The sequence below is a fragment of the Ailuropoda melanoleuca genome, chromosome 4 (genome assembly GCF_002007445.2).
Source record: "Ailuropoda melanoleuca isolate Jingjing chromosome 4, ASM200744v2, whole genome shotgun sequence".
NCBI classification, from domain to species: domain Eukaryota; kingdom Metazoa; phylum Chordata; class Mammalia; order Carnivora; family Ursidae; genus Ailuropoda; species Ailuropoda melanoleuca.
Genome location: NC_048221.1, coordinates 72,051,809 through 72,078,895, shown reverse-complemented (window position 1 = coordinate 72,078,895; position 27,087 = coordinate 72,051,809). Strand labels below are relative to the sequence as shown.

Genomic DNA, 27,087 nt, shown 5'->3' with positions numbered 1-27,087 from the left:
AAAACGTGCCAACTCTGGGCATCTTCATTTCACCAAAGCCCTATGCCATTTTTAAAATAGATTTTAGAGCAGTTTTAGGATTACAGAAAAACTGAACAGCAAGTAGAAAGTTCTGAAATATCCCCTGCCCCCAGAAACACAGTTTCCTCTATGATTTACATCTGGTATTAGTGTGGTACATTTGTTACAACTGATAAACCAATATTGATACATTAGCATCCATCGTTTCCTTTAGGAGTCACTCTGTATTATTTTGTTCTTTTCTCAAGATTTATTTGAGAGAGGGCGCACGCGCGCATGCACAAGCAGGGGGAGAGGCAAAGGGAGAGGGAGAAGCGGACTCCCCGCTGAGCTGGGAGCCTGACATGGGGCCCCATCCCAGGACCTGGAGATCGTGACCTGAGGTGAAGGCAGATGCTTAACCATCTGAGCCACCCACGCGCCCGGTACTGTTATGTTCTACGGGTTTTGACAAATATATGATGACCCGTGCCCATTATTACTATACACAAAATAGTTCACCGCCCTAAAAATCCCCCGTGCTCTAGCTGTCCATCCCTCCCTCTACACCCAGCTCCACCCTCAGAGGGCTGCTGATCCCAAATAGTGGACAAGACACTTTGGAACTCAAAAGCAAGTAGAGCAAGGTTGCATAATACAAGCAACTGCTTTCCAATACACTTGCCACGGACCATTGGAATTTAAAATTACATTAGCATCCCCACCCCCCCCAAAAAAGAAACCTTCAGGTATAAACAGACCTAAATCTAACAAAATATGTATATGATCTATAGGAGGAAAATTATAAACCTCTGATGAAAGAAATCAAAGATCTAAATAAATGGATATTCTTTCATTGAATTTTAAAAACAAAGTCTCCAACTCCCTCTGTTATCTTGGTTTCAAATCACAGCAACGGTTAACAGAAAAATCCCCCAGACCAATGGTAGCCCCATGGATGTGCAGCTACAAGTGGAAAGCTCGGGTCCTTCCCCCACTTTGGGCTGCAGTGGGGCAAGAGGTGCCAAACAGGGTTGCCACATAAAATACAAGTGTTTAGTATATATAGGTCCCGAACATTGCATGGAACATATTTACACTAAAAAATTAAAAAGTTATTTGTAGCTTAGCTAAATTTCAAATTTAACTGGGTCTCCTCTACCTGTATTTATGATATCTGGCAACCCTATTCCAAGGCCTCAGTGTGGCAAGATGCAGAACAAGGAAAAGCAGCAAATCTCTTAAGCGTATTCAGTGCTTGACATTTTTTTAAAGCATTTTCAACTCTTCTCTCTCTGGATTTGCTACACACCTGAGAGGAAAGCAGGACAATGATCTCCGCCCTCATTAACCAGATGAGGGAGGACAAGCAGCCACCGAGCAATGGAGCAAAGGCCATACAGGGCAAAAACACAGCTGGCTCTCATCATTCCTAAGCCTACCTGTTCAATTAGTCCCGTGGGTTCCCACCCTGGATGAATCTTGGTATCACCTGGGGAGCTGCCAAAAGCCCACTACTGCTTGGGCCCCGCTCCTTATGCCTATGCATCTTTCAAAAACACTTCATAACAGAAAAAAATTAAGGATGTATAAAGTTAACAAGAAAAAGTGAACCCCGGGTACCCAATCACCCAGCCTCAACAATTATCAGCCCATGGCCAATCACATTTCGCATACCACTGCTGCCCAACAGAACGGTCTGCAGTGATGGAATGTTCCATATCTGCACTGTCCAATATGGGAGCTGCCAGCTACATGTGACTAAGAGTGCTTAAAATGTGGCTGGTGTCATGGAAGAACTGCATTTTCAGTTTTTAAAAATTTTTTAATTTTGATTCAAAAAGCCACAGGCAGGGGCACCTGGGTGGTTCAGTGGGTTAAATGTCTGCCTTCAGCTCAGGTCATGATCCCGGGATCCTAGAATCAAGTCCCACATTGGGTTCCCGGCTCAGCAGAGAGCCTGCTTCTCCCTCTGCCTCTGCAGCTCCCCCTGCTTGTGCTCACTCATGCTTGCGCTCTCTCTCTCAAATAAATAAATCTTAAAAAAAACAAAAACAAAAAGCCACAGGTGGCTGGTGGCTACATATCAGACAGCCCAGATCAATACGCTCACGCATTTCTCCCAACCACCATGTTATTTGGGTTTTTTGACATTTTTATTTAAGTTCCAGTTAACATACCACATTATTTTAAAGCAAATCCCAGACATATTATTTCATCCATGTATCAATATCTTTTAAAGATTTCCAGATGATTCAAATGTGAAACCACAGTTGGAGACAAATCACTAGTCAATCAAATATTCAAAAGTATAACAATCCATTTGAGGACGGACTTTCAACAACTTCAAAACCTTGACAACCAGGTTCTCAGCCTCAAGTGCATATCCAATCATCTGGGGAGCTAGACCTACGGTCAGACTCTACTCCCAGAGCTCTGGGTCTGGGGCGATGGATAACTTTTTTCTTTCCCTCCTCCTCTTGCTCCTTCCTCATTTTTCCACAAGCTCTTCATGTGATTCTAACGTGCAGTCTGAATTGAGAAGCACTGCTTAAAATTCTTTCTACAGAGAGCATATTCCACAGACCACCATCACCTGGAAGCCGGTAAAAAAGGCAGAATCTCGGGGCCCTCCCCAAACCTCCCAAATCAGAATTTTCATTTTAACAAGCTTTCCCAGGCGGCTTACATGCACACTGAAGTTTGAGAAGTACTACTCTAAAAACAGTGGTCCTCGAAGCGTGGTCCGCTGATCAGGGGCCTCAGCCTGACAACTTAAGAATGTAAATTCTGGGGCCTCATCCCAGACCTACAGAGTCAGAAACTCTGGCAGTGAGGCCCAGCAAGCGGTGTTTGTACTTTCACCAGCCCTCCTGGTGATACTGATGAAAGACCCACTGCTCTGGAGTCTAGAACGTGACCCTGTATTGCCCAAGCCACAAGTAATGATTATAAGAACAGCACCTGACTTCAAAAGAGAAGCTGAAGCCATCCTTGGGCTCCCACGCAAACAATTATACATAAATTAAGGTATCTCTTTATAACTCATAACATAGGATAACTAGGAGTGGTAGGGAGGAATTAAAAAACAAAGCAACCTGGGATCCTTAGAAAAGCACAGGCCAATGATGGACGTTCATCAAAACAGCCAAGACATTCAACATGTTGGTTGTGTTCTGTACATTCTCCTTGAGAAGGCAACTGGGTTTACATTTGAGAATTCTATTACAGTGGTTTACATTTCTTTTAAGCAAATATAATTGCTTAGAATAGTCTATCGCGTCAAGTATTTCATTCCTAAAATGGGGAGGTGGGGGAGGGGAACAAGAAGAAAGGCCACCTCCAGGGTGGCCTTGTAGGACCCAACACTGTTTTCCAGAGCAGTTGCCGCTAGGCTTTTTGAGGTCTTGAATTCTTCTGAGAACTGGAGCAAAGACCTTCTGCCCTTAAAATGCGTGTCCAGAATGCATAGAAAGTTTTGCACACAGCGTCAGAGGAGTCAAGGCCCCTTTGCCAATGGGTCTGATGCTGAGGATGCCTATTCTGGTCAAGAAAGCAGGCAGAGCAGAATGCAGCTCCCTCGGGGGGAAAATCATTCGGACCCCATACCTAATCCTGGCTTACTCCCTCACCAGCTGAAGGACAGAGATTCCTATTCCCCTGAAAAAGTGGGTGTGGGAAGGCCAGATTTACTGCTGCCGTGCTACAGGTAGGCAAATGGGTATTTGGAAAAGTGAGGCAATAGGCCAGGTGGGCCAGTGACAGGGTCTAATCTTCAAACCTCAACGGCTGTTCCACTGGCCCATCTACTGCACATTAGGATGCAAGAATGCGGTCTTTCCCACAGTTCCAGGATGGCCAGGCACACCGGTCTCATCTTGACTGCCCACCCTTTAGACCCCATCTCCTACACAGCCAAGTCCTGCCATCCGTGACCACTTGTCCCCTCCCATCCAGGAAAGGCCCATCTCTGCTTGCAAGCCTCTATTCCAAGCCAGGTAGGGTTGGCCAGCCCATCCTTTAAGTCTCAATGAATCCTGAACAGCAAGCCATCTTAAATCACGGATACGTAGCGTGCTGTTGTAATGCCTATTCCCACAACTAAAAGCATGAGCTCCTTGCGAGTAGAGCCGTGTGACTCATCGCTTCATCCCCAGAGCTGGCCAGTGAGTACTCCACAGGGGAGCAAGGGAGGCCAGACACCACTCCAGCCTGCAGAGATTTACAGTGGAGGGGCCTTCGGGCCTTTGCAAGTGTTTGTTGGCCCTGGTAGGTGTTTGCAGACAAGCCAGTCTCCAGGGCTGAACGTTAAGCCCCTTGAAGACGCAGGGGCGTTTTCCTATCTTTAAGTGGGAAGTACCAAGGCCCAGGTTATACAGGCATTATATATACAGTGGGTGGCCCTGAGACCCTCCACTGTCCTGAGCAGTCAAGTTCTCCCAAACAAAGCAGCCACAGCGTCTAGGCTAAAGGCTAACGAGGTATCAAGAAATGAATTCCGCACACCTTTCAGGAACCCCAAACACACATTAACAACACAAACTGAAGTTCTGACTGCCCTCTTCCACAACAACACTGTCCCCAACTTCTCCCTTCTCATCCAGCAGAGCCCCAGACGCTGGGACGGGGGCGGCGGTGCCCACAGGCAGCAGGGAGTAGAACAGAGAACTAGGAAGACTCTTTGTTCTCAGCCACAATGCTCTGACCTGGGTGGGAGGGTACCAGCTTTCCAACATCCGATGTAGCTTCTGCAGAGCTTGGAATCCAGGGGTACGCTGACCAGGTGATTATGAATGCACGCGTGCGTGCGAGAGTGCTCCCACGTGCATGCGAGTATGCGCATACGCGCGCACGCACCCACGGGTACAGCCTAGGGGGCTGGAAATGAGTCGACGTTAGTAATTAGCAATCTGCCCTGAGTCCTAGCAGCATGCAAAGCCCTGGGTATTGCACCCTTATTCGTAACACCTGTAGGGGGACGAGGCGATCAGGTTTCCCAGCCTGCAGCCCTTGCGAATGTAGGTCAGTGACTCCAAGGCCAGCTCCGGGGGCACAGACAGCCCAGGGGGCCAGACACAGGGACCCTTGCCCCTCAGGCTGCAGCTTGATGCCTTCTCGTACACAGTGCCATCCTCCCTCCGGACAGTCTGGCTGAAAAGCAGTCAATCCTATGAACAAGGCAGAGAGCAACCTAATAGAGGCCTAATGTAAGCTGCTAAACTGTACAACCAGGCAATCCTGTAGGGCTTCAGAAGGGAGGACAAGCCACACCTGCTTCGGGTCCCAGGGCCCTACAGAGGGGTGAGACCTGCAAATGGGAGGGAGGAGGTAGTCATGTATACTAGGGGACATCATGATGAGGAATTCAGATGAACAGATTACAAATACAAGCTCAGGACAAAAACATCACTGAGCTAAAAGGATAATGGGGGAAAGCAAAAGTCCTTTGCTTCCATTCCAACTTTTCAGAGGTAAAATTTTGTGTGCGTATATGTGTGTGTGTTTCTTTTTGCACGAATGGGATCATGCCATAATCTATTTCAACTTACTTATTTCACTTAACCATTTGTTTTGAACATCTTTCCCTGTTAATATATAAAAATCAGCCTAAAAACGTGTAATGGTTGCTTATTCCATTATAGGGAGGTAGGAAATGGCCTTTAGGTATAGGATTTTCACTTGTTTCCAATATTTTCCTGTTTCAAATCCAGCGATTTGTCTTTGCCAGAGGGATAAAACTGCAGGAGAATTTCTGGGTCAAGGGAAACTCCAGGTACATTTCCGCCAACAGTTCAAATGGCACTTACTGAGTACCTACTATGTGTGAGAAAGAGGTGAAATAAAACACCTTTTATTTGAATGACACTGAAAGTAAACTGACCATGAGCACCTGACACCAAGTAGGAGAGGCCACTTAGTGAGAAATGAATTAAGGGCATTTTAACTCTTTCTATATTTTTTTCTATTGTACATATATTTTTATGATAAATATTAAATATGCAATCTAACACGTGAGTTATAAAACATTACTGCAGAACAGGTAATTACATGGCATATTTACCCCAATCTAGTATACATCAAAAATTCTTTTCACTGTCTTCAGCACAACCCAGTGTGTGATAAATTATGTGCATAAAAAAAATCACCCTGAGCTTCTTTAGAATTCTCTCCCAGGGGTTGCAAGGATTGCCTGTGGGGGTCAGAACCAAATTCGTCTCTAGCCTCAAACCCATCCCCACCCCTAATACCAGCCCCAGCGTGAAGGAGCATTAACATCAGGCAATAGCTCAGCTTGCTGCTTTCCCAGCCATAAAACCAGTGAGGAGGAAGCAGGGCTCTCCACTTGGGTTCTGATTTCCTGAAAAGCCAAATTCTCACTGCTCTCCCTCCCCAGACCCTTTCTCTGCCCCCACCCTTTTATCAAAAGTGAAAGTCACTGCAGCAGCACACAAGCCTTGGCATCAAAGATCCGAGTTACTCACTGGTTCCCAGAAAAGCACTTGTCTGGGACACGGGTTAAGGAGCAGCCAAGAAGGGGTCATTGATCTCTGTCTCCAGGGCTCAGCGGCTTTGGCACCGGGAGGGGCCAAAGCTTTCCAGATGTTCCACTGAAGGGCTGGACCGGTGCCAGGGGAGCCCTGCAGACCTACAAAGGGACGCCTGTTCCCCAATTGTGCACCATTCGAAATCAAACGCTCTCTGAGGAGAGCACCCTCCAAAGTGGGCAGGGCCTTCACAGAGACTTCCGTGGTGTCCCTCCACGTCCTCACCCAGATCTGGTGCTCCACCACTGCCACGACACCCCTCCCCCAGCATTCACATGCACACACATTTCCCCCAAACTACCAGCTCTGGTTTCTATAGCAACAAAGCAAAAGCCAACCGGGTTTGGAAAAGCAGCAAACTTGACGGCAACCATGCAGAAGGGCAGGGAAAAAAAGCCTGGGAAACTCTGGTCTCACCCTAGAAATCCGCCCTCAAAGGAGTGCCAGCCCACCAGGGGCCCGAGCTACAAATCTAAAAACTGAGCTCTCGGTTCCCAAGGGCGCAATTCCCTTCCTCTTGCTCCACCCACCCTCCCTGGAAAGGAAAAGGCCAGAGATACACTGAACAATGCTCTACGAGAGTTTGAAAGTTATCTGAACAGGGAGCAAATCCTAAATACGGCATTTGGACAGTTGCACAGCAAAGATATCATGACTGCTATGAATACCAGTGGTTCCGTCATTCATTGCACAAATGTTTTTGAGCACCTACTATGTGCCAGGCATTAGTCCATGTTGCTAGGAATGCAATGATAAACCAGTAAGAGAAATTTCTTGCCCTCTGGAGCTTACAGTCTAGAAAGACAAAGAGATAATAAGTGAACAAAATGTCAATAATAATTTCAAAAGGCACCAAGTGCAATTTTTTAAAAAGCAGCTCAACAACAAAAAAGATTCCCAGGGAATATGTTATGGTATAAAAATGGAGGCAGTATGATAATGTAGAAAAAAATTAGACTTTCCATATATGTGTGTGGTGCTTTACTTTCAAAATGTGTTTCCATACACATACACTTTTGCTATCACTCACTGTTAGTAGGTTGGGAATGCTCACTTGATTGAGCAGAAACAGAAGCCCAAACATATGAAATGGCTTGCTTGAGATCCACAAGTTCCATTCTTCGGAGCTCTATTTATCCGACGACCATAGAGAGAATGTAAATATCAGCCTAATACAAACATTAGGGGAAGATATTTGCAACAAATATAACTGCCTCTGAAGCAATAAGAAATAGAAAAAAAGCCTAATAGAAAGATGTATAAAAAATAATGAACAGATACCTTTCAGGGGTGACCAGAAACCTGTAGATACATGAAAAGATTCTCAATATCATTAGTAATCAAAGAAATACAAATCAAAACACTAATGACACATCACGCACCATACTGGAAGAAATTTAAAAGTCTGAAAACACCACGTATTCATGAAGATATAGAGCAATTAGAAATTGCAGACATGTCTGGTGGGAAAAGACTGATTACCTAGTAAAGTCGAACACATACATATTGAGCCGTCATTTTCACACCTAAATAAGCAATCTAAAGAAACTGTAGGAACTATTATGCCTCAGAATACAGCCTTCTCCCTAACGGAAAAAACTTCAAAACAACCCAGATATCTGTGAAGAGAACAGATAAATGAATTTTGACATATAACTATAATGGAATAAAAATGAATGAACTACAGCCACCCACATCAATATGGATGAATCTCAGAAATACAACACTGCATGAACCACAGAAGAATTTACATAGGATGATACTATGTAAATAAACCTTAAAAAGTAAGTAAAAACAAAACAATATATTACTTAAGAAGACACACACATACAGGTGGTCAAATCATAAAGAAATGTGAGAAAATAACACAAAATTCAGGACAGTTGTTCCCTTTGGGGACAAAAGGGTGAACACAAGATCAACAAAGGGTTCCAGGGGGCTACAAAGGCACCCCAGAAATGTTCTTTTTTCTTAATCTGGAGCATGGGTACAGATGACCCATGATATATAATATGATATAATTTCAGAATAAAAATAGTGGAGAGAGAGTAAGGCTGACTTAAATTAATCTCAAAGAACAGATTGATTCAAGGGAAACAGATCATAAGAGGGTATTTTTTTCCTCAAGCCAAACAAAGAAATGATCATTTTTTTGTCTTCTACGGCAAGAAAGCCTGTGAAGGCTTCATGCAGTACGTAAAGTGAATGCTAAATGTAAAGTACCCTGGTTTGATTTATGTCCTAAAAAATTAAAAATAAAAGCAAACTAGGTCCTTCTGCAGTCCAAGCTAGGTGTTTCTCATTGGCCTGGCAGTATAGTGGCTCCATAGGCCATAATTACAGCCAGGGAGAGGTCGAGTGGCTAGACAGACATCTGTAATTAGGCAGGTGAAGTCTGTCTTCCAGACTCCAGCTTCTCTGCCGACAACCCTGGTGACCCCAAACCCACCTATAACAGGCAGCTCATGGCTTTCATACATGTAGCTTTCAACAGCACACATGGACGCTCGGCCACCAATAGGCAATGACATTTCACAATGCTGCTCTCTGCCTGCCAAGCCCCTGTGCCACCTCCATACCTTAACCATATTTACCTGGACGGTAGTCACTCAGTAATTCATGCAACAAATATTGCCCAAGTACCTCCATATCTCGGCACGGTATGAGGCCATGAAAGTAGAGACCAAAATAGACACAGTCTCTGCCTTCATAGAATTTAGAGTCTAAAGAAAGTGATTTTGCAATTATTTGAGTATTTTATTGCTTCCTGCCCTTTTTTGTTAAATAAAAATAATAATGAGTAGGGGAAAAAATGAAAATATTGGACGCTATGGTAAGATACATCTTTTCTACGTCAGAGAGTGGAGTAGCAAAGTAGTAATATAGCAAATCAGCAAAGGGTCCTTGGGTTGGGGGGGGGGTCCTGCAAAGGACCCTATTTAGCCTCAGCTGGACCATCCCGGCCTGTAAACAGGTTGACAGGCTTCCCCCATGACCAAGTGGGGAAGAATGCTAGAAATATGACCAAAGACAGTGTGTAAACAACAAGACACACTGAGAGCATTTTATAATACATTTTCGTTCTCTGACATATCCAGAAAATTGTTACTAGGGCTGATGTCAAAAAAATTACTGCCTATGTTTTCTTCTAAGAGTTTTAAGGTTTTCGGTCTCAATATTTACACCTTCAATCCATTTTGAGTTTATGTTTGTGTATGGTGTAAGAAAGTGGTCCAGTTTCATTCTTTTCCATGTAACTGTCCAGTTTTCCCAGCACCACGTAGTGAAGAGCCTGTCTTTCCCCCACTGTATGTTTTTGCCTTTGTCATAGATTGACCATAAAAACGTGAGTTTTTTTCTGGGCTCTCTATTCCGTTCCTTGATCTACGTGTCTATTTTTGTGCCGGTACCATATTGTTTTGATTACTACAGTTTTGTAGTGTATCTTGAAATCTGGGATTGTGGTGCCTCCAGCTTTGTTGTTCTTTCTCAAGATTGCTATGGCTATTCTGGGTCTTTTGTGGGTTCATACAAATTTTAGGATTATTTGTTCTAGTTCTGTGAAAAATGCTGTTGGTATTTTGATTGCACTGAACCTGCAGATTGCTTTGGGTAGTATGGACATTTCAACAATATTCATTCTTCCAATCCATGAGCATGGACTATCTTTCCATCTGCTTGTGTCGTGTTCACTTTCTTTCATCAGTGTTTATAGTTTTCAGAGTACAGGTCTTTCATTTCCTTGGTTAAGTTTATTCCAAAGTATTTTATTCTTTTTGGTGCAATTGTAAATATTTTAGTTCTCTGGAATGTAATCTCCCATTAGAACAGTAACTCAGTAATTCAAACTTTCACTCCTTTGACCTTCAGACACCTTTTTAGAAGTGTGTGCAAATTTAGGGACCCGCCTAAAAGCCTAGCTGTTGGTCCTTTGTGCATGAGGAAATTCAAAAAATGCCTAGGATTTCATCTTTCTATAAGGATTAATCTTTTTTTCTTTCTTTCTTTCTTTCCTTTTTTTTTTTTTTTTAAGGAAGAATTAGATATTCAATGAGCATCAAGAGCTTAAGTCACCAAACACATGAAAGCTCTGAAGGTAAAATTTCAAGCATTAGACAAAAGGTAGGCCGAAGTTAAAGGGAGATGGGTCAACTGCCTTCCTGGTGTCCCACCTCATATAGGCAATAATTCTTTATGGCAATTTTTTTTTTTTTTTTAAGAGAGGGAGAGGGAATCTTAAGCAGGCTTTACACCCAGCACAGAGCCTGATGCAGGGCTCGACCTCACAACCCTGAGAACATGATCTGAGCCGAAATTAAGAGTATGACACTTAACTAACTGAGCCACCCAGGTGCCCCTCTTTACTGCAATCTTTATACCAATATATCACCCACCATAATGAGAAACTATCTATTCAAAATCAAACCATTTCTCAGGGCAAAGGCAAAGAATTCATTCCATTCTTTCTACTTCTGTAGCTCCTATGCAAAACCTTCCTAAGTCTGAGGAGAAAATCCTTACCTCATAGCATGCGTGAACCAATGTTTCCCTTAAATCAGGGGTCTTCGTTGCTATCCTTCTCCCCCTCCGTGGGTCTCTTTACAGTTGCACACCAATGGACCACTCTTTAAGTGAACTCTGTGTGCATATCACATGAGAGAGAACTAAGGAGTGAATACTGATGTTATAAGAGATTTTTCCACTTACAAAAAGTCTTCACAATAGGGGTAGACACAGTTTGGGTTCCATTCAAATAGAGACCTTTCCTAGTTCTCTGGAAACAAGACCCACATTTTAACATATCCATTTTTGCCTAAATTTTCAAGAAACATAACTATTCTGTAAATAGATGCTAAGATTCAACTTGTTCCTTTTCCCCATTATTTCATATACACCTTTTCTCTACCTTTTCACAATGTGGGCCTTAGACTGTTTTTTAAATAAAATAAAGTTGCCTTATTATTCCCCTTTTGTATATACTTATGGAAATTATCTGTCACAAATATTCAGATCTCACCAAAGACCATTAGAAGATACTTTTCTATAATATTTTAAAATGCTCATTCAGCATCTGAATATCTCCAGAGATGGAGAGCTCCCTACTTACTGGCCAAATGTATGTTAACTCCCGGAGAGCTCACTCTACTGGAGGCTTTTTCTGTACATTAAGCCAAGCTTGAAGCTGCCTCCCTATAACTCTAGTCCTCTGGTCTCAGAACTGCCCTAAGGGGCTATAGGAGAAACTCTTCCTCTTTACTTGGCCACATTTTAAGTTCCTCCATATCTCACCCACTGCTAAGGAGCCCATGATTTGCCCCCAGGATAACGGCATCTGACTTCCTAGTGGTAAGTATAAAGAAGGATTATGAAACCTCGCTGATTCATACCTGTATGCAGAAAGCCTCTGATCAGACAACCTGGAATCCTGAACATTCACTGAATCATAGCATCTTCAGGCTGTCGATGCAATCGAGTCAAGGGCCAGAAACACTCACTGGTTTGTTCACCTTTAATTGGATGGTGAGGAGTAAGACCAGGAACAGAGTCCAAGCTTCTGATGTCAGTGAAGGGGTTACTCCCACTACACGTCACCACAAAGCTGCTTCACGCTGAATTCAGTGTAACTGATCAGGGGTCTCGTGCCCAGCACGAGCCAGGCCCAGCAATAATTAAGGCTCCCATGGATTTAGTCTGTGCCTCTATGGTATCCAGTATCACACTGGGTTTGGGTGGTCTGGTTCCCCGCTGGACCGAGAGGCTGCAAGGACAGAGAGGGCCCTGTCTTCCCAAGCTGCCTAGCTTTGTGTAGTCGAATGGTAGAAAGGTACCCCAGGCTCAGTGCTGCCAAATCATGAGGCCCCCCAGGAACCTCATGTGCGCTGGGCCGGCTCTTAGCTCTGGGCCCGTTTTACAGAAGCCTCTGTCCTCAAATGGCTCGTGGCTTCCTGGGGTGGGAGGACACAGCCAGGACTCTAGTTACAGATACAATATAAATGTATGAGTGCATGGTTGTACAGAAAGACACAGAGGAGTGCGGGAACAAATACAGTGCGGTGAGCCAGGGGGGTGGGGGGTAGGCGGGCTGACGTGGGAAGGACCCTGGGAGGAGGCAAACTTGAAATCAAATTTTGAAAGAATGAAGAAGTAGTTGAATAAACAGGGAGGGGAGAGGGTATTGTAAGAGGGACCTGGTGTGTATGGAGCTGCTGAGGTGGCTTCGGAGAGCCCCTAATAAGTACCAGGCACAGAAAGCTTAAACACGCAGGCCCACGCTCACCCGTGAACTCACCAGTGATTGCACACTGGAATATGAAACAACTGATTATCCAAAGCAAAGCCAGTCCCAACACCTTGTTTATCTCAATAGTTGCCTTTGAAAGTGACACTTTTTCCTGTTATTTCATTTAGTCATGCATTCATTTATTCAACAAATAAAAATTATGCCCCTACTGTGTACCCAACATCTAATCCAGAACTCCCTCTGTGCTTCCCCATCCATTAAAGGTAGGTACAACCTGCCCACCTCAGAGGAGGAACACACGGAGGTAAGTTCTAGCAAAGGCCCTGGGTGAGCTATTTTAATTAAAGCCCCAGAAACCAGGAGAAAATTAGCACAGTGGGATCAAATTGAAGCACCACTCGAGACTTGAGGGTATTTATAGAAAAGCAAACACAAAAACAAAAACTCCAATATCCTGACTGGTTGCTTTTGGTTTTCCTGGTATAAATTGGGTCCTTTTTCCCTAGCTGCGGAACACTGACGCCATCTATTCTGACATTCTGTAGACAGTAAAAGCTAGGGCTGCCATACCGAGGCTGGGGAACTGCCCACCTTCCCTAAGAATACCGAGGGCCTTCTCAGCCCCCTTCCCAGAAGACAGGAGAAGGGGGTGGAAAAGGGTTCAAAAGGACTGACTTTGAGACTTGGGAATGAGAGAAGTCAGTAGAGTTCCCTCTGAATTTTCAGTGAAATAGAAACCAGTGCCTTCTCCGCACGCTTCAGAGGCGACCCCAGAGCTCTTGCGATGTCTTCTCAGAGCGATGTCTGAGGATGCACAGCCAGGGCATCGCCCCGGGGGCTGCTGAGAAACGCAGCATCACAGACCCCACCCGAGGCCCTGAGTCAGGACCTGCATTTCCCAGGTGACTCAGCAGTCTTAAACTCCTTAAGCCTGATTTTTCTCATATGTAAAACAGGGATGATAAAACCTACCTGACAGATCCATTTAAGGCCTAAATAAAATGATCTCTGTACAGAGACTTGGCTTAAAAGTGCGCACTCTCCCACTTGCCCCTTTCCGGTACCTAGCTACGGGTAAATTCTCGGTTTTGACTCAAACTACAGAATGAGAAGGTGCCCTTAGTCCTCACACCGTCCTCTTACAGGGGCCCCTGAGGCCAAGGAGAGCCAGTGACTTCCTGTTGACAAGCCCTAGCCTGAGAGCGCCTCCAGAGCAGGGCCTTGGTCTTTCTCCTCTTTGCTTTTCTAGCTCTCAGCATGTTACCCGGCACAAGGCACACAACAGGCTCTCAGTACATGTCCGTTCCATCAAGTGGTAAAGCAATTAACTAAATATGCAGCAGGAATCCAAATGCAGGTGTCTATGAAAGCCTAGTCCCGATAACACCTGGACACACCTGGAAGGGAACTTAACTTCCTCTGAGTTCACCCCTCCTGGCAATTTCAGAAGAGTTCACACCTGGCTAATCATAGCGGCCACGGGTTTCTGTTGCAGAGAACATCTCTGTTTGAACTAAACTTGGCCGTTATTTTCAATGTCAGGAAACAGGCGAAGTTGAGGGCCTGGAGAGTGGGAATAACCCACTGGCAGCCAGCTGGCCCTACGTGGCTGGGCAGGAGGCACCGCTGCTGGATAAGCCACTTGGTCTGTGGACATGACCAAGCTTGGGACAAGCAGCAGCTGACCCTAAATGTTGGAGAGTGCTGTGGAGTGCTAGAGAAGGTGCACTACGGGATTGTGCGTCCAGGAAGGGGCGAGCCTCTCAGCAGCAGCAGGGCTAAGCGCCCAGAGGCCAGGGGCTCCATGGAGTGAATGTCTGCACGCGTCACTCATTCTTCATCTACTCAGAGGGAGTTCAGCTACGGGGCCCACCTGCTTCGCCATGTTGGGGCACTCAGTCCTTGACGACAGGCACAGTCTGGGGAAATCCATACATAGCCTACATTTCAGCATATCCCATTATAAATCAAAGATGTCTATGGAGTAATGCAGAGCATGAAGTAGGGCATTATTCTTAGTGTCCCTGTCCTAAGCACATTATTCTGTGGATAGGAAAGGCCGTTCCTCTCTGCAGGGTCTTTCGGAGCCTGTGCTAGCCTCTGGCCATGGGCAAGTCACTGTCTCTGTGTGTATGGCAATGGTTGTATTTCCACCTAATTATTATTTTTTTAATTTCTAAGTAATTGTCTTAATAGTTAATAAACATACATGGGAAAGAAAAACAAGACTACAGGCATTGACAGGAAAGTTTCCCTCCTTTCTAAATTCACTCTTTCCCTTCCCCAGAGACCTTGCAGAGACAGCCTACACACACACACACACACACACACACACACACACACACACACATACAAGCCTATCCACTAGAGTGTAAGGCCCATGAGGCTTTGTATCATTTATACTGTTTACTTCTGTCCCCCTGGCACTGAAAAGAGGAACTGGTATAGGTGCCCAATAGTTCTCCGTCAAATGAACAAATGTATAAATCAGATGCGCTCCTGCAAAGTTCAAACTCAGGTAAATCAAGTCTTTGTCCGCCTTTATTTTATCTTCGATTGGCTGCATCTTCCGTGGCCAGTGGCTCCGCTTCTTCCACCGAAGACAATGTGCCTTTCCGGTTTGCCATGACAAGCTGATGAGAGCCCGTGCCCATGTTGGTGGTTGTCATCCATGGACTCCCTCCTCCAGGGAGAGCCCTCCAGTTGAAGGGAGTCTCCTCAGCCATCCCACTGCCCGTGTTTGACCAGTAGCTCCTCAATAGCTAAAACGCATTTTGTGCCCACTGGTCTCTTGCCTGCTTCCTTCCGCGGGAGTACAGACACCTGAGATCAAGGGCCAACGTCATTAGCTCTAACTCCCAGGCTACGTCTTAGATAAACAAATACATGATATTTCCAACCAATGCAGGAAACCGAGGACCGAGGGGAGACAGAATAGGTGATTTGGAGACACTGATTCTCATCTGTGTGGATGTGGAGAAACAGACCTTCACAGGCCCCCACAGCTCACACCAAAAGTTTATAACAAAGGAGGAAGATAAAAGACCCCGCCGTTAGCAGCTCCAATGAGATGGTGAATTCCGCACTTGGCTGTGAAACTGTGAATGTTTCAACAAAGCTAGGTAATAAGGGAAATCAATAAAACTGTCAGCAGTGGCCAATTTCAACTGGATAAAAGAATAAAGTAGTTGATCCTGAAAGACAACTCTCTAAATTAGATGAATGGAAATACCCTTTTGTTTTAAGCCAAATCACGAGGACATCAACAACTGTAAATGATTAAATTATAGGCCACTTTGACCCAGTATGATCTGAGCTGCAAACATGAATTTCCCAAAACAATCTTCTTTATAAGACACAGAAATGATACATAGCAAGACAACAGAGACGGAATTGGAGGCCATGCCAGGAAATGCAGGGCTCACTTCTTGACTAAGGATCTATTATAAACCCGCCCTTTCTATAAGCTGCTTTCTTCAACATGACTGTTCCTTCTTCAATTACTTCATTAGTAAAATGGGCACAAAAGTCAATAGGAAATACACATCTATGCTCCGTAATAGCACAGGGGAAGGAGGCTGTGGTAGAGATACTAAAGAGCTCTGCTCTTTAACCACTCAGGATTCAATTCTGTTTTTCATCTGCTAATGGTTGGCATTTGGTGTTGTTAACCGTGGATGACTCATTTCAGAGGAACTTCTGGGCATCTAGGGCCTATTTGGAAGGAAATGAGGATTTCTTGGCTTATTTCTCATCAAGCATTTTAGCACTGTCTCTTTGAGATATTATAAACCCCTTGACGGGGATTTGGAGTTCACCGCTTTCTCCCCTTGGTCCACTGCTGACTCCCCCTATCTCATCTGGTGCATATGGTCACTTCTAGGAACAGGCATTTATTCCATTGGGACAGAAGACAGAGCCAAAAACCTGGAGACTAAGGGGCCCACTCCTTGGGTCTGAGTATCAGTGGCAAGTAGTTATGCTGGGGGTGGAGATCTAGGATATACATGGCAAGATCAATGTTCTTGAACACCTGGATTTTATTTTCACTCTTATCAAGCACTGAGGCTGCCTCCGTACCCCGTATGCTACTAGAGAATCCACCGTGTCTATGCATGTCTGGGGAGTCTGTGGGGTGAGCCAGACCAGATCTCTTGCCTAAGGCACCTCCTAGGAGGGACACCTCGCAGCAGCTTGGAGCTTGTGCCTGACTTTGAAATCCCATGTTTGGGAAAGGGAGGGCTCTCTTTAGCTTCTCAGGCAACGCTTCTTATTAGAGACTGGGCAGAACTTGCAAAGAGAAAGAGGGAGTGTCAGGGCTTGCTGTGGGGACACAAGCTAGATAGGCTGGTGAGGAGGAGGATGCTGGAGGTGGTACAGTATTTACCAGGGGACTCCATGGGATTGTTGAGGGAGAGAAGAGAGAGAGGGCAGAAAAGACACAAAGGGATGGCTATACCTGGACTTGACCTTCCAATCACCTAAGCCCCATGCTTATAAAATGTGCTCTACTCAACATCCCAGACTTGACCAAACTTGACCTGGAACATTCCTCCTCCTTGGGGCCCAAGGTGGGTAAGAGGCCTTGACCATGAAGACACATCCAGAAAGAACTGCCTTCTACCTTCAAACACAGTTTAATCATTGAAGGTATTTCATTTTCTTGTTTGCATGGCACGAAAATTTCTGTCTACAATACTGATAATTGTCTGTGTTTGGAAGCTCTTAGAGAACACAATTTGCATCTATTTAATTTATGGTATCTATCCAGCCCTACCTAAAAATAAGAGATTCAAAGCTGTCTTTGATAGTGATGACATGATCCCCCTCTGCTCAGAACGGCCTCCCCACTGTCAATCCAGGCTACCCATCTTTTCCTTTTCAGCCCAAGCCCTGCCTCTTCCCTAAGGTTGTCCTGGGTTATTCCAGCCCCAATTTGGTCCCCTTTGTAGAACTCCTGGTAACACCCAATTAAGCATTCAATGTGATATTGCCTTGCACTTTTCTCTACTGCTTTCATCCTACAAGTGAGTCTCAGATTCCTAATTGAACTGTATACTCCCTTGAAGGCAGGGCCGTGCGTACTTGTGAAGGTCACCTCTCATATTCTGCTTGCCTCCCCACTTCCCGTTCCCCAAACCCAGAACCAAGCTGGGCACATTTGTTAAAGTGCACTGGTGACTACTGTTCCCTTGAACAAATGGTTCTTTTTAACTACGTGGTAACCGAAGGCATTGGATTGAATAATGTAGACTTCTCAGGAATTGGAGCTTCAGTGGGGCACTGGGATCTAAGAGAGAAAGCAGCCATTGGCTGAGGCAGTTTCCAGAAGTCCTCCCCTTTTATTTCAACACCAAGGGCAGCACTCCAGTGCTTGCCATGGACACAGGGAAGAAAGATTACTAACCTGCTGGGATCTGAATCAGGTCTAGTTGCAGACCAAGACTTACTTAGGGAGCTGCCTGACAGAGAGCCTGAGAGGGAGCTGATGGTTCCTGAATTGGGACCAAGGGAGTTCTCATTTCTAAGACAGCAGAAAAGAAATCTGCTTGTTTATGAAAGGGGCTCTCTGGGTCACTTTCGGATTCAAAGCTAAGAACTCTAGCTCCATATCGTTGTTAAAAAAAAAAAAAAAGCAAGCTGTCTGAAGAAAAGAACTAAAATAAACAGAGAAGTGGGAAAGTCTTTGCCATGTTGGCAAACTCACTATGGAGGCCACGATTTAGAGCAGGGCACTGGATCATAGCCTGGGGGTCTAGGCCCAACAGGGTATGATTCAAAAGGTAGGTAATCAACCTTTTGACCTTGGGCACATCACTTGACCTGTCAACGTGACTGTCTCCCGCATGCAGGTAATACTCTCAGGCACTTGGTCCACCCATGTTACCATTTCAGATCAAAGCCAAGCACGTTCGATCGTGTCTGTCTGCCTGCCTGTGCAACTTGGGAAAAAAGTCCAGAAAAGAGCTGCAACATTGAGTTAAATTTCTAAACTACTCCTTCAGAAAGGATAAAGGATTTGAATGATTCAAACCTGAAAAGGAGAGATATAGCAACTGTCTTCAAATATATGAAGGGCTTTTAGCCAAGGGCCAGTGAGAGTGTGGGGTTCACATGTTCTCAGTCTGCACTGAGCAGAGAGAGCACACCCAGGCTCCCACAAAGAGAAGTTTCTGGCATTAAGGGCCACAGGATACAAACAAGATACAGGATGTCCTTCTAGAAAAGAGTTCATTGGGAGAAGAGTGGAGAAGAAAGAGAAAGACAGAAAATGGGGCAAAACTCTGGCAAGGTGTGAACTCAGCAGAAAGCCATCTCATAGCCCCAGCCTGATGTAGACATTATTCTATAAATCACTTCTCCGTCACCTTGCTCTGTTCTTCTACCTTTTTAATATGCCCCAGAGTCAGAAACCTGCCCTCACACTGCTTCCCTGAATACCCTGCCTGCTGTTCCTTCACGGGCAGTGGGTCAGAGGTTTGCCCACCTCCCTGCCCTCAGGTCTCTAGGGCCTTAGGGTATTTCCTGAGCATCAACCTAAATTTGAGGGCACCATTCTCATAGCAATCTGACCACAGTCCCTATCAGAGATGCAGTTACCCCCCCCCCCGCCCCCATCGCTGGGGAGAAATTGGAAGTTCCGAACTAGCAAGCCCTAGAGCCAGGATTTAAGGGCAGGCCTGAGGGACTCCTGGGACTGTGCTCTTCCTACCGTATCTGCTGGGGGGGCCTGGGGAGGAGACTGAATGGTGCGGTGTCCGCAGCACGTGGCTGCAGAAAGAAGGGGACAGCGTGGACCTGCTCCCTGCTCTTTGTCTATCTGCAAATCACTCCAAACCCCAATTTCACTGCGTTTTTTATGATCACTGTTGCAAAAAAAAAAAAAAAAAAAATCCTTCAAATTACTTTGTAGCTTCTGCATTTCATTGGAAACACAGTTTGGCAACGCAAACATTATCAGTGAGACTCACTTCTAGTTTTCTCTGGTGTTGTTTAGACTCTGAAAAACTCTCCTGGGTGAACACTAGATCCGGATGGAAGGCAAGAAAAGAAGAGCTTAGAAATCCCCGGGTCAGACCCTGGTGGCCCCTCCTCTGGGATCCTGCAAATAACAGTGCATGTCATGTTACTAAAGAGAATAGAAATAATGTACAAGTTGTGTCACAACAAAGGAAGAAATGCTAGCTAATGTGCACAGCAGGAAACAATAGTTGACACGCTTGAGAATTACATCGCTGTTTATGCGTCTGTCACCTGGGTTAATTATGCTCTGACTTAAGTATCTGGTGAGCCTGTCGTGCCAGGTTTACCAGGAAGCCATGTGGTTATTACTTACGATCAAAGCAAACAGTAAGAGGCACCCAAGAATGGAGAATCACATGCAAGTATTCTGGAAAGGTTTGCTAGATAATTTAGGTAAGGTGCCTGCCGTGGTACCTGTCCAAAAGAGCCCTTTTCTTTCAACCCCTTCCACCTGCTACAGACATAAGCCAGCCCGCAGCCTTGAGCTCTGATCGCTATTCAAATTAGGCCAGAGATCAAAATTGTGTGACCGGAAACGGCCTTAGCTGTCATTGAACCTGACCCCTTACATCTGGGGTTAGGTTGCCTGGTTTAGCTAAAGCACACGCCAGTCAAATCCCATTATGGTGAGCTGCACAGGACAAGCAAGCAGTGGAATTTTATTAGACAGCTAGAAATCACATTAGCCCCAGCTCTAGCAGACACAAATGTCCAAGGCGTTCTACAGTGCGTTAGCAAGAAAAAGAAACCTTCGGCCCATCCTGGAATTAGATCCTTACCCTACACCCTTCTCTGGGCTCCTCGCTGTTTGCATGTGTTGCAAAGTGTGTGCAATTTCTATGAATGTATGTACTTTTTTCCCATTGATGGGACTGGAGCATTTGAGACAGGCGAGCTGCAGGGATGCCTGAGGGCAGAATAATAGAGTGCACACGTCAGCCCTGCCTCATTCCAACTCTCTTTGCACACTTTTGCAGAATACAGAGTTAGGTATTTTCACTAGAGAAAAGGACTTAGATAAGAATCTGTGAATGTCCACAGTCTAGCTGGGATAACCGGGTTTTGACCTGGATCCTTCTCGTGCAGCCTAGGTAACAAATGGCATGGCCACTCAGCCTCTGCTCCTCTCCTTGCCCTCCCAACCTTCCAAAAACCTCTCGATCAGGAGCCCTCAAAGTCTGACTAGCAGGACGGGGCAAACGGATGTACAGAACGCAAACGGAACACAACAAGATCAGGTCCTACGAAGAGATTGCTGGGCAGTCTTTCCCACCATCCAGAGAAAGAATCCCGAATACAGGAAGGGCAAAAGAAAAAGGGCAGAAAAGGTTCTCCTTTTCTCCAGAGCAACACATGCTAGCACTTTACAGAGTCTGGCGTGTGTCAGCATTTCTGAAGTAAACTCTATTTTCTTTAGATGAAAGAGATTTAAAAAAAAAAAAAAAAACCACTAAGAATTCAGCCCAGTGAAAATTGCTTTGGCCATTCACATGCAATATGCCGTAGAAGCAAGGAGGAAAAAAATCAATTGCTTCTGATTTATTTATTCATTCATTCGTCCACATCCTTTCTCTCTAATGTAAAAAAGGATGTCCTCTGTAATTTCACAAGTTGTTAATCTTTTCAAAGAAAAAAAAATCATCCAAGCCTCCTATTGGTTGCCCAGCATCTTGGCACAGGAAATGCACATTCAATTAATTATCCTGTTGCATATAGATTATGTAAAGGAAAAGGGGGACTGATTTTGCTCATTGAGTGTCTCACCAATATCTACAATCAGGAGGCCGCTGTAATACTTCTAAGCCTGGTGAATTTGGGATCGCACGTTATTTTAAAAGCAATGCAAGGTTTCACCTTAATGGTTGCTTTATTTCTTAATCAGGGTGGTGGGTACACCGGTGCGCATTTTATTATTCTTTAGGCCCTTTGGCACATCTTAAATATTTCATTCTAAATATTGCTAAATCCCCAAATCTTCTACAACAGATTCTATTCTGGGCCGCTCAGAGCTGAGGGTAGAGAAGGAAAGCTGGAAACGCCAAAATGTAATTGCAATAAAGAGAAGAAAATGTACGAGACCAATTTGGAAGGATGTTTAAAGTTTTAAACCTATGCCAAATAATTGAGATCTATTCAAAGAGAACTGAATTCTATTATAAGCCCATTATACACACAATTATTGAATTATTCTGAACACCTGTTGAAATTGGGTGATAAATTAGCCAAATGAAAATCATCGGGCACCCAGTCAAGCACGTGATTTGACCACTCCTCTGAATTTGTGGACATAATCTCTCCTCCCATTACTGAGCTGCAAACTAGAGCTCCATTGCTAACACAGGGGAGACCACGTGGTGTTGTGACTCTGTCCTTGTGATCTCCAGCCTTCTGAAGAGATGCTGTAAAAGGCCCCAGTCAACCAACCAGGAGCTAAGGGAGCTGACTGTCTCTCCCTAAAGGCTGCCACAGCCCCTAAGTCCCATTTTTTCTCATTGCCAAGAGGAACCAGCCTTGGTTTTCCTATTTTTCTGCCATGACATTGAAGCCAACTGTTCTGTCCTCCTGCACACACAGAGAGAGGAGAAGAAAGATGGTCCCCACTACATCTCTGTCCTAATTCCCAGCCTCCCTAGAGCCCATGTCTGTCACCATCTCCCTGTTCTCTGTGGACAAGGTTTTTACTGTGCAGAATTCCCTTCCACCCTGACTGCTCAGTCCTCACCACCCGGCAAGCCTTTGAAGGTAGTAAATGCGCCAAGACAGAATCGAGAGAGAGAGGAGGATGTAAGGAGAAGAAAGAAGGACAATCCGACCATCAGACAACATTTTACACCCTGTCTCATAGGCCAGTGGGGAGCAGACATTCCCTCACCCCATTATTTCTCTCTAAAAGCAGGGCTTTTGCCTGCGTGGGGAACTGTAAAAAGAAGTAACACTTCTATAAAAGCTCTAAAAAATACGATTCTGAAATTGGACACCTTATTTGTTTCATTTCTGAATACCGTTAGACTAACTGGTTTTACTTCCTTCCCACGACACTCACACACACCCCACGCGAGCCTCCGGGGAGAGGCTGCCGTTCCACTGAAGCCTGCCTTGAGCACCAGCGGGCAGGAACGCCTGCTTTATTGGCCTCGCTTGATAAGTCAAAAATCTTCCCTCTGCTCCACCAAAGTTAACAGATGGCTGGTCCCTTTTGGTACACAGGCGTAAGCATCTTCAAAATAACCTCTTCCTTTCAAGGGTGCCGATTAATTAAATGTCACTGTAATATGTCACAGCCAAGGAGGGAAGAGAGACACTGGAAGACAAAGGGTCAGTGAAAGAGAACAATGAGGAGAGGTCACATTCTCCTACCTTCACCCGACGACCCCGACAGATCAATGATCACATACACTCTTCCTTCTGGCTCCAGATCAATCTGCAATTAAGAAAATGACAACGGCTCTGTTAGTGCATTGTGGGGGCAGCCCAAGGGTTCCACAACTTCTCTATCCCAAAGGGCTAAAACGGAGAGTCATGGTTCCTCCGTTCAGTTCATCCCCCTGTAGTGTGTCAAGTGCCGGGGGGAGCAGGAATGCAGGAGAATGGGTGTTTATGGAATGTCTGCTACGTTCGGGACGCAGCACTAGGAGGTCTGATAGAGACCCAATAGATGGTGTCATCCCAGTGGTTCTCAACAGCAAGGGAAACCGGGCACAGAGGACGCCTGACACAGGGAACCTCTTTGGGACACAAAAGTATCTAGAGATGTTTTTGATCGTCATGACCGGAAAGGGAGGGCTGCCACTGGCATCTCATGGGTGGAAGCTAGGGATTCTGCTAAGCATCCCACAGTGGACAGGACGGTCTCCACAATGAAGAATTATCCAGCCCTAGAATGCCGACAGTGTCCACGTCGAGAAAACCCTGGTTACGCCATGTTACAGATAAGGAAGCTAAGCTCCAAGTTTTAGGGTAAGTGGCAAAGCTGAGATTCAATGCTAAGACTGTCGAAAGAAACCTGTGTTCCTCAGACTACACAAACTGCTCACAGGGGTGGAAAGAAAAGCGTAAGATGCTATTCACACTCAGAAGGTGTTTACAATCTCAAGGGGAAGTTAAAGAACAGAGAACAAAGCTGAACCCAGCATAAGCATGAGCCGCAGCAGACCACTGATGAAGCATCGGCGAGTTTGAAATCAGTGCAGAAGAGCAGTATCGGAAGACAAGAAAGGGGAGTCAGTGGAGGTGGAAGAAACAGCACATCCCCCAAGTCTGGGAATGCGCGCGGTGCTGGTGGGACACTGAGGGGAGCCCGCACTCAGGTTGTGTGCTGGCGCGTTTTGCAAACCCTAGATCCTACCAGGGTTGTAAAGAGTGAGCCAACACCACTAAATTCTTACCATCGACCTTCTCCATCCACCCTCACTTGCTCCCAGCCCGCCTCCAAATCCAACCAGCTACTTCTGTACACAACCAGGCTGATCAGATAAGTCAGAATGGCTGGGCCTCTTACACTTGACGTCTTTGAAGGTCTGAACTTACAGAAGTTTCCTTACAGAAACTGTGTGCTCTGTGAGAGAGTAGTAACTCTGGAAACCCTGGATCACCAAGTACCCCCGGCAGCCTATCCTCGCCTCCACAGTTCCATCTGTCTCTGCAGAGCTTTAATTGGCTCACACGTGCCAGGCTTGTCTCCCCGGCAAGCTGTGAATTTCTTGGAGGGGGGAGCCGGAACCATCACCCCTCCTTACCCTTTTCATTGGCCCCAGCAAAGAGCAGGCACACATTCAGCAAGCACTACTGAGGAAGGGTCAGTCTGGTGAACACCTCCTTCTCATTCAAAGTTGAGGTCAATGGTCATCTCTTCTCTGAAGCCGTTCCAGATATTCCCAGTCAGAACTATCACGCCTTCACTTCTCCTACGCTCCTACGGTACACGTGCAATCTGAACCCGGGCTCCTACTACACTGGAATTGTCCGTAGGTCTATCTCCTCCGCTAGGCAGAGACGAGGAGAATCACATTTGTACACCTAGTGCTCACCTCACTGTCTATTAGTCAGGAGACACCCGATAAACCTTCCGGGAGGGGAAAAGACTTTATTTTCGGAGCTCTGAGAGCCTATGCTGGGGTCACTTGCCCCTCCAAGGCCCCATCCCCAGGAAGGCAGGTGGGCACGTGATCTGTACTAATGTGACATTCAAATGAGGAGGGAGGGGAACAAGAGGTGGCACTCCCAGGATCACCACATACCCCCTCTGAGGTAAAAAACTCACTTGGGACTGCTATTCTCCAGGTGGCACCCCCAGCATCTCATGCCACTCACAGTCCTGGTTCGCCAAGACATTTGTGAGCCCCACTTTACTTCTAGACCCGGTCTCTAGTGGTTGAGAGTGTTTAAGGTTTCTCTCAAAATTTTAGTTCTGTCAACAGAAGTCTTCAGTGCCTCACAGGGGAGGCCCCTGGTGAAATTGCAGGTTAGTCTGTCAGGGCAGGGAGTGAGGGAATGCAGAGTTCTTTGGTGGGGGAGGGGGGGCAGAGAGAGAGGGAGGGGCAGAGAAAGAGGGAGAGAGAGAATCCTAAGCAGGCTCCACACCCAGCATGGAGCCCGACACAGGGCTCGATCTCACGACCCTGAGATCATGATCATGACCTGAGTCGAAATCAAGAGTTAGCTACTTAACGGACTGAGCCACCCAGGTGCCCCTGGGAAAGTTCTCAGGTTGCCCCACAGGGGCCACTCACCTGAGTTGGGAATCTTGAGCTTGGGACCAGGTGGGAACCCAAAAGCAAATGACTCTCCCCATCCTTTCCGCCCCAAGAATCTGTGATTTTAGGTTTCTGTCTAAAGAAAATGTTCTCCAGCCTCCTCACCACTAGGAATCCCTCCCCCCACCACAGCAAGCATAACCCAGCCCCCGCACTAAATTACAAACAGGAAAACCAACAGTCAGCTCTACTGAACAGCCAAACCAAAATCCTGTCCCTGCCACAAATATCAGGGGTCCTCTTGTCCGAGAGCATGGAATTTAAAAAATGTATGCCTTTTAGAGATTAGATCATCTCTATTAAACCCTGCCGGCTAAATGAAACAATTTCTCATATCCTCCAACTCAGAGATTTCCCACGACTACGGGCTTCATTGGCAAAGTACAATGTTATCTGTGAAAAGCGGGGAGGGAGACAGCAAAGGCATGAGATGGGCTGGGAGGCCTATTTGAAGGCAAGCGGCCTGCCTCTCTTTGCAAAGGGGGAGTGAGAACTTGTGGCAAGGGGGGACAGGTCATTGACGATAAAATGTATTAGGATATTAACGTTCAAGATAGCAATCAGAAACCATTTTAGCACCCACTGCTGCCTCGACGCCGATGAACTGCACTTCCAAACAGAAAAATAGAAATTAAGCTTTTAAACATGCCAAAAGCAACAAAGAGCTTTGCAGCCTGGGCAGATGGCCACAGAGTGCTGGCGGAGCCCCAGCCGGCATGGGAGGAGGCGCTGAGAATCCATGTAGGGAGGTCGGACTTCAATGCAGATGACTGGAGGGTTATCAGGTATGAAACATGGTGGAGTGTGGTGCAACTTCATAGTCAAATTAACTGAATCTCAAATTCGGCTCACAATTACCTGGCCCAGATAAGGAAGCAATGTAGGTGCCCAGCCCCGCACCGCCCCTGCAAGCTGTCCGTTGCCATCACCACCAGGCAGCTGGCACTACATCAAAGCAGGCCTCCTCCCCCCAACCAGCCATTCCCAGGGTTGGGTGGAAGCTCTTTCTCCTGCACTCAGGGTTCCTCCAAATTATCCCAGATGCGACCCTATTTACCAAATCTCCTTGAAACTCATACCTTCACTTGTTGAGTCTTCCCAGCTACTATCTCTATTATCTCTGACTATGTTTTCTTTAGACCTCTAGTGCCTTTGGCTACCCCTCCAGCTGAGGCCAGGAGCAGGCCAATAGAACAATGGGGAAGACAAACACAGCCTTTGGAGTCAGACCCGGGCTGAATCCTGGCTTAGGCAATCATTTACCTTCCCTGAGCTCTGGCCTCAGGCTCATCATCTGTGAAATGGGTTGTTGTAAAAATTCCATGAGAGGGGGCGCCTGGGTGGCGCAGTCGTTAAGCATCTACCTTCGGCTCAGGGCGTGATCCCAGAATTCTGGGATTGAGCCCCACATCAGGCTCCTCTGCTAAGAGCCTGCTTCTTCCTCTCCCACTCCCCCTGCTTGTGTTCCCTCTCTCGCTGGCTGTCTCTATCTCTGTCAAATAAATAAATAAAATCTTTAAAAAAA

The 27,087-nt window shown here is 45.9% G+C and overlaps 1 protein-coding gene across 1 annotated transcript in view; it reads right to left on the bottom strand.

The window, feature by feature from the left end:
- Positions 1-27,087, bottom strand: part of PRKCE (protein kinase C epsilon) — a 480,453-nt gene that overhangs the window by 274,222 nt on the left and 179,144 nt on the right. The window contains exon 2 of the mRNA XM_002912411.4: positions 23,167-23,230. Within this exon, the coding sequence (XP_002912457.1) occupies positions 23,167-23,230 (64 nt within the window). The remainder of the gene's footprint in view (positions 1-23,166; positions 23,231-27,087) is intronic.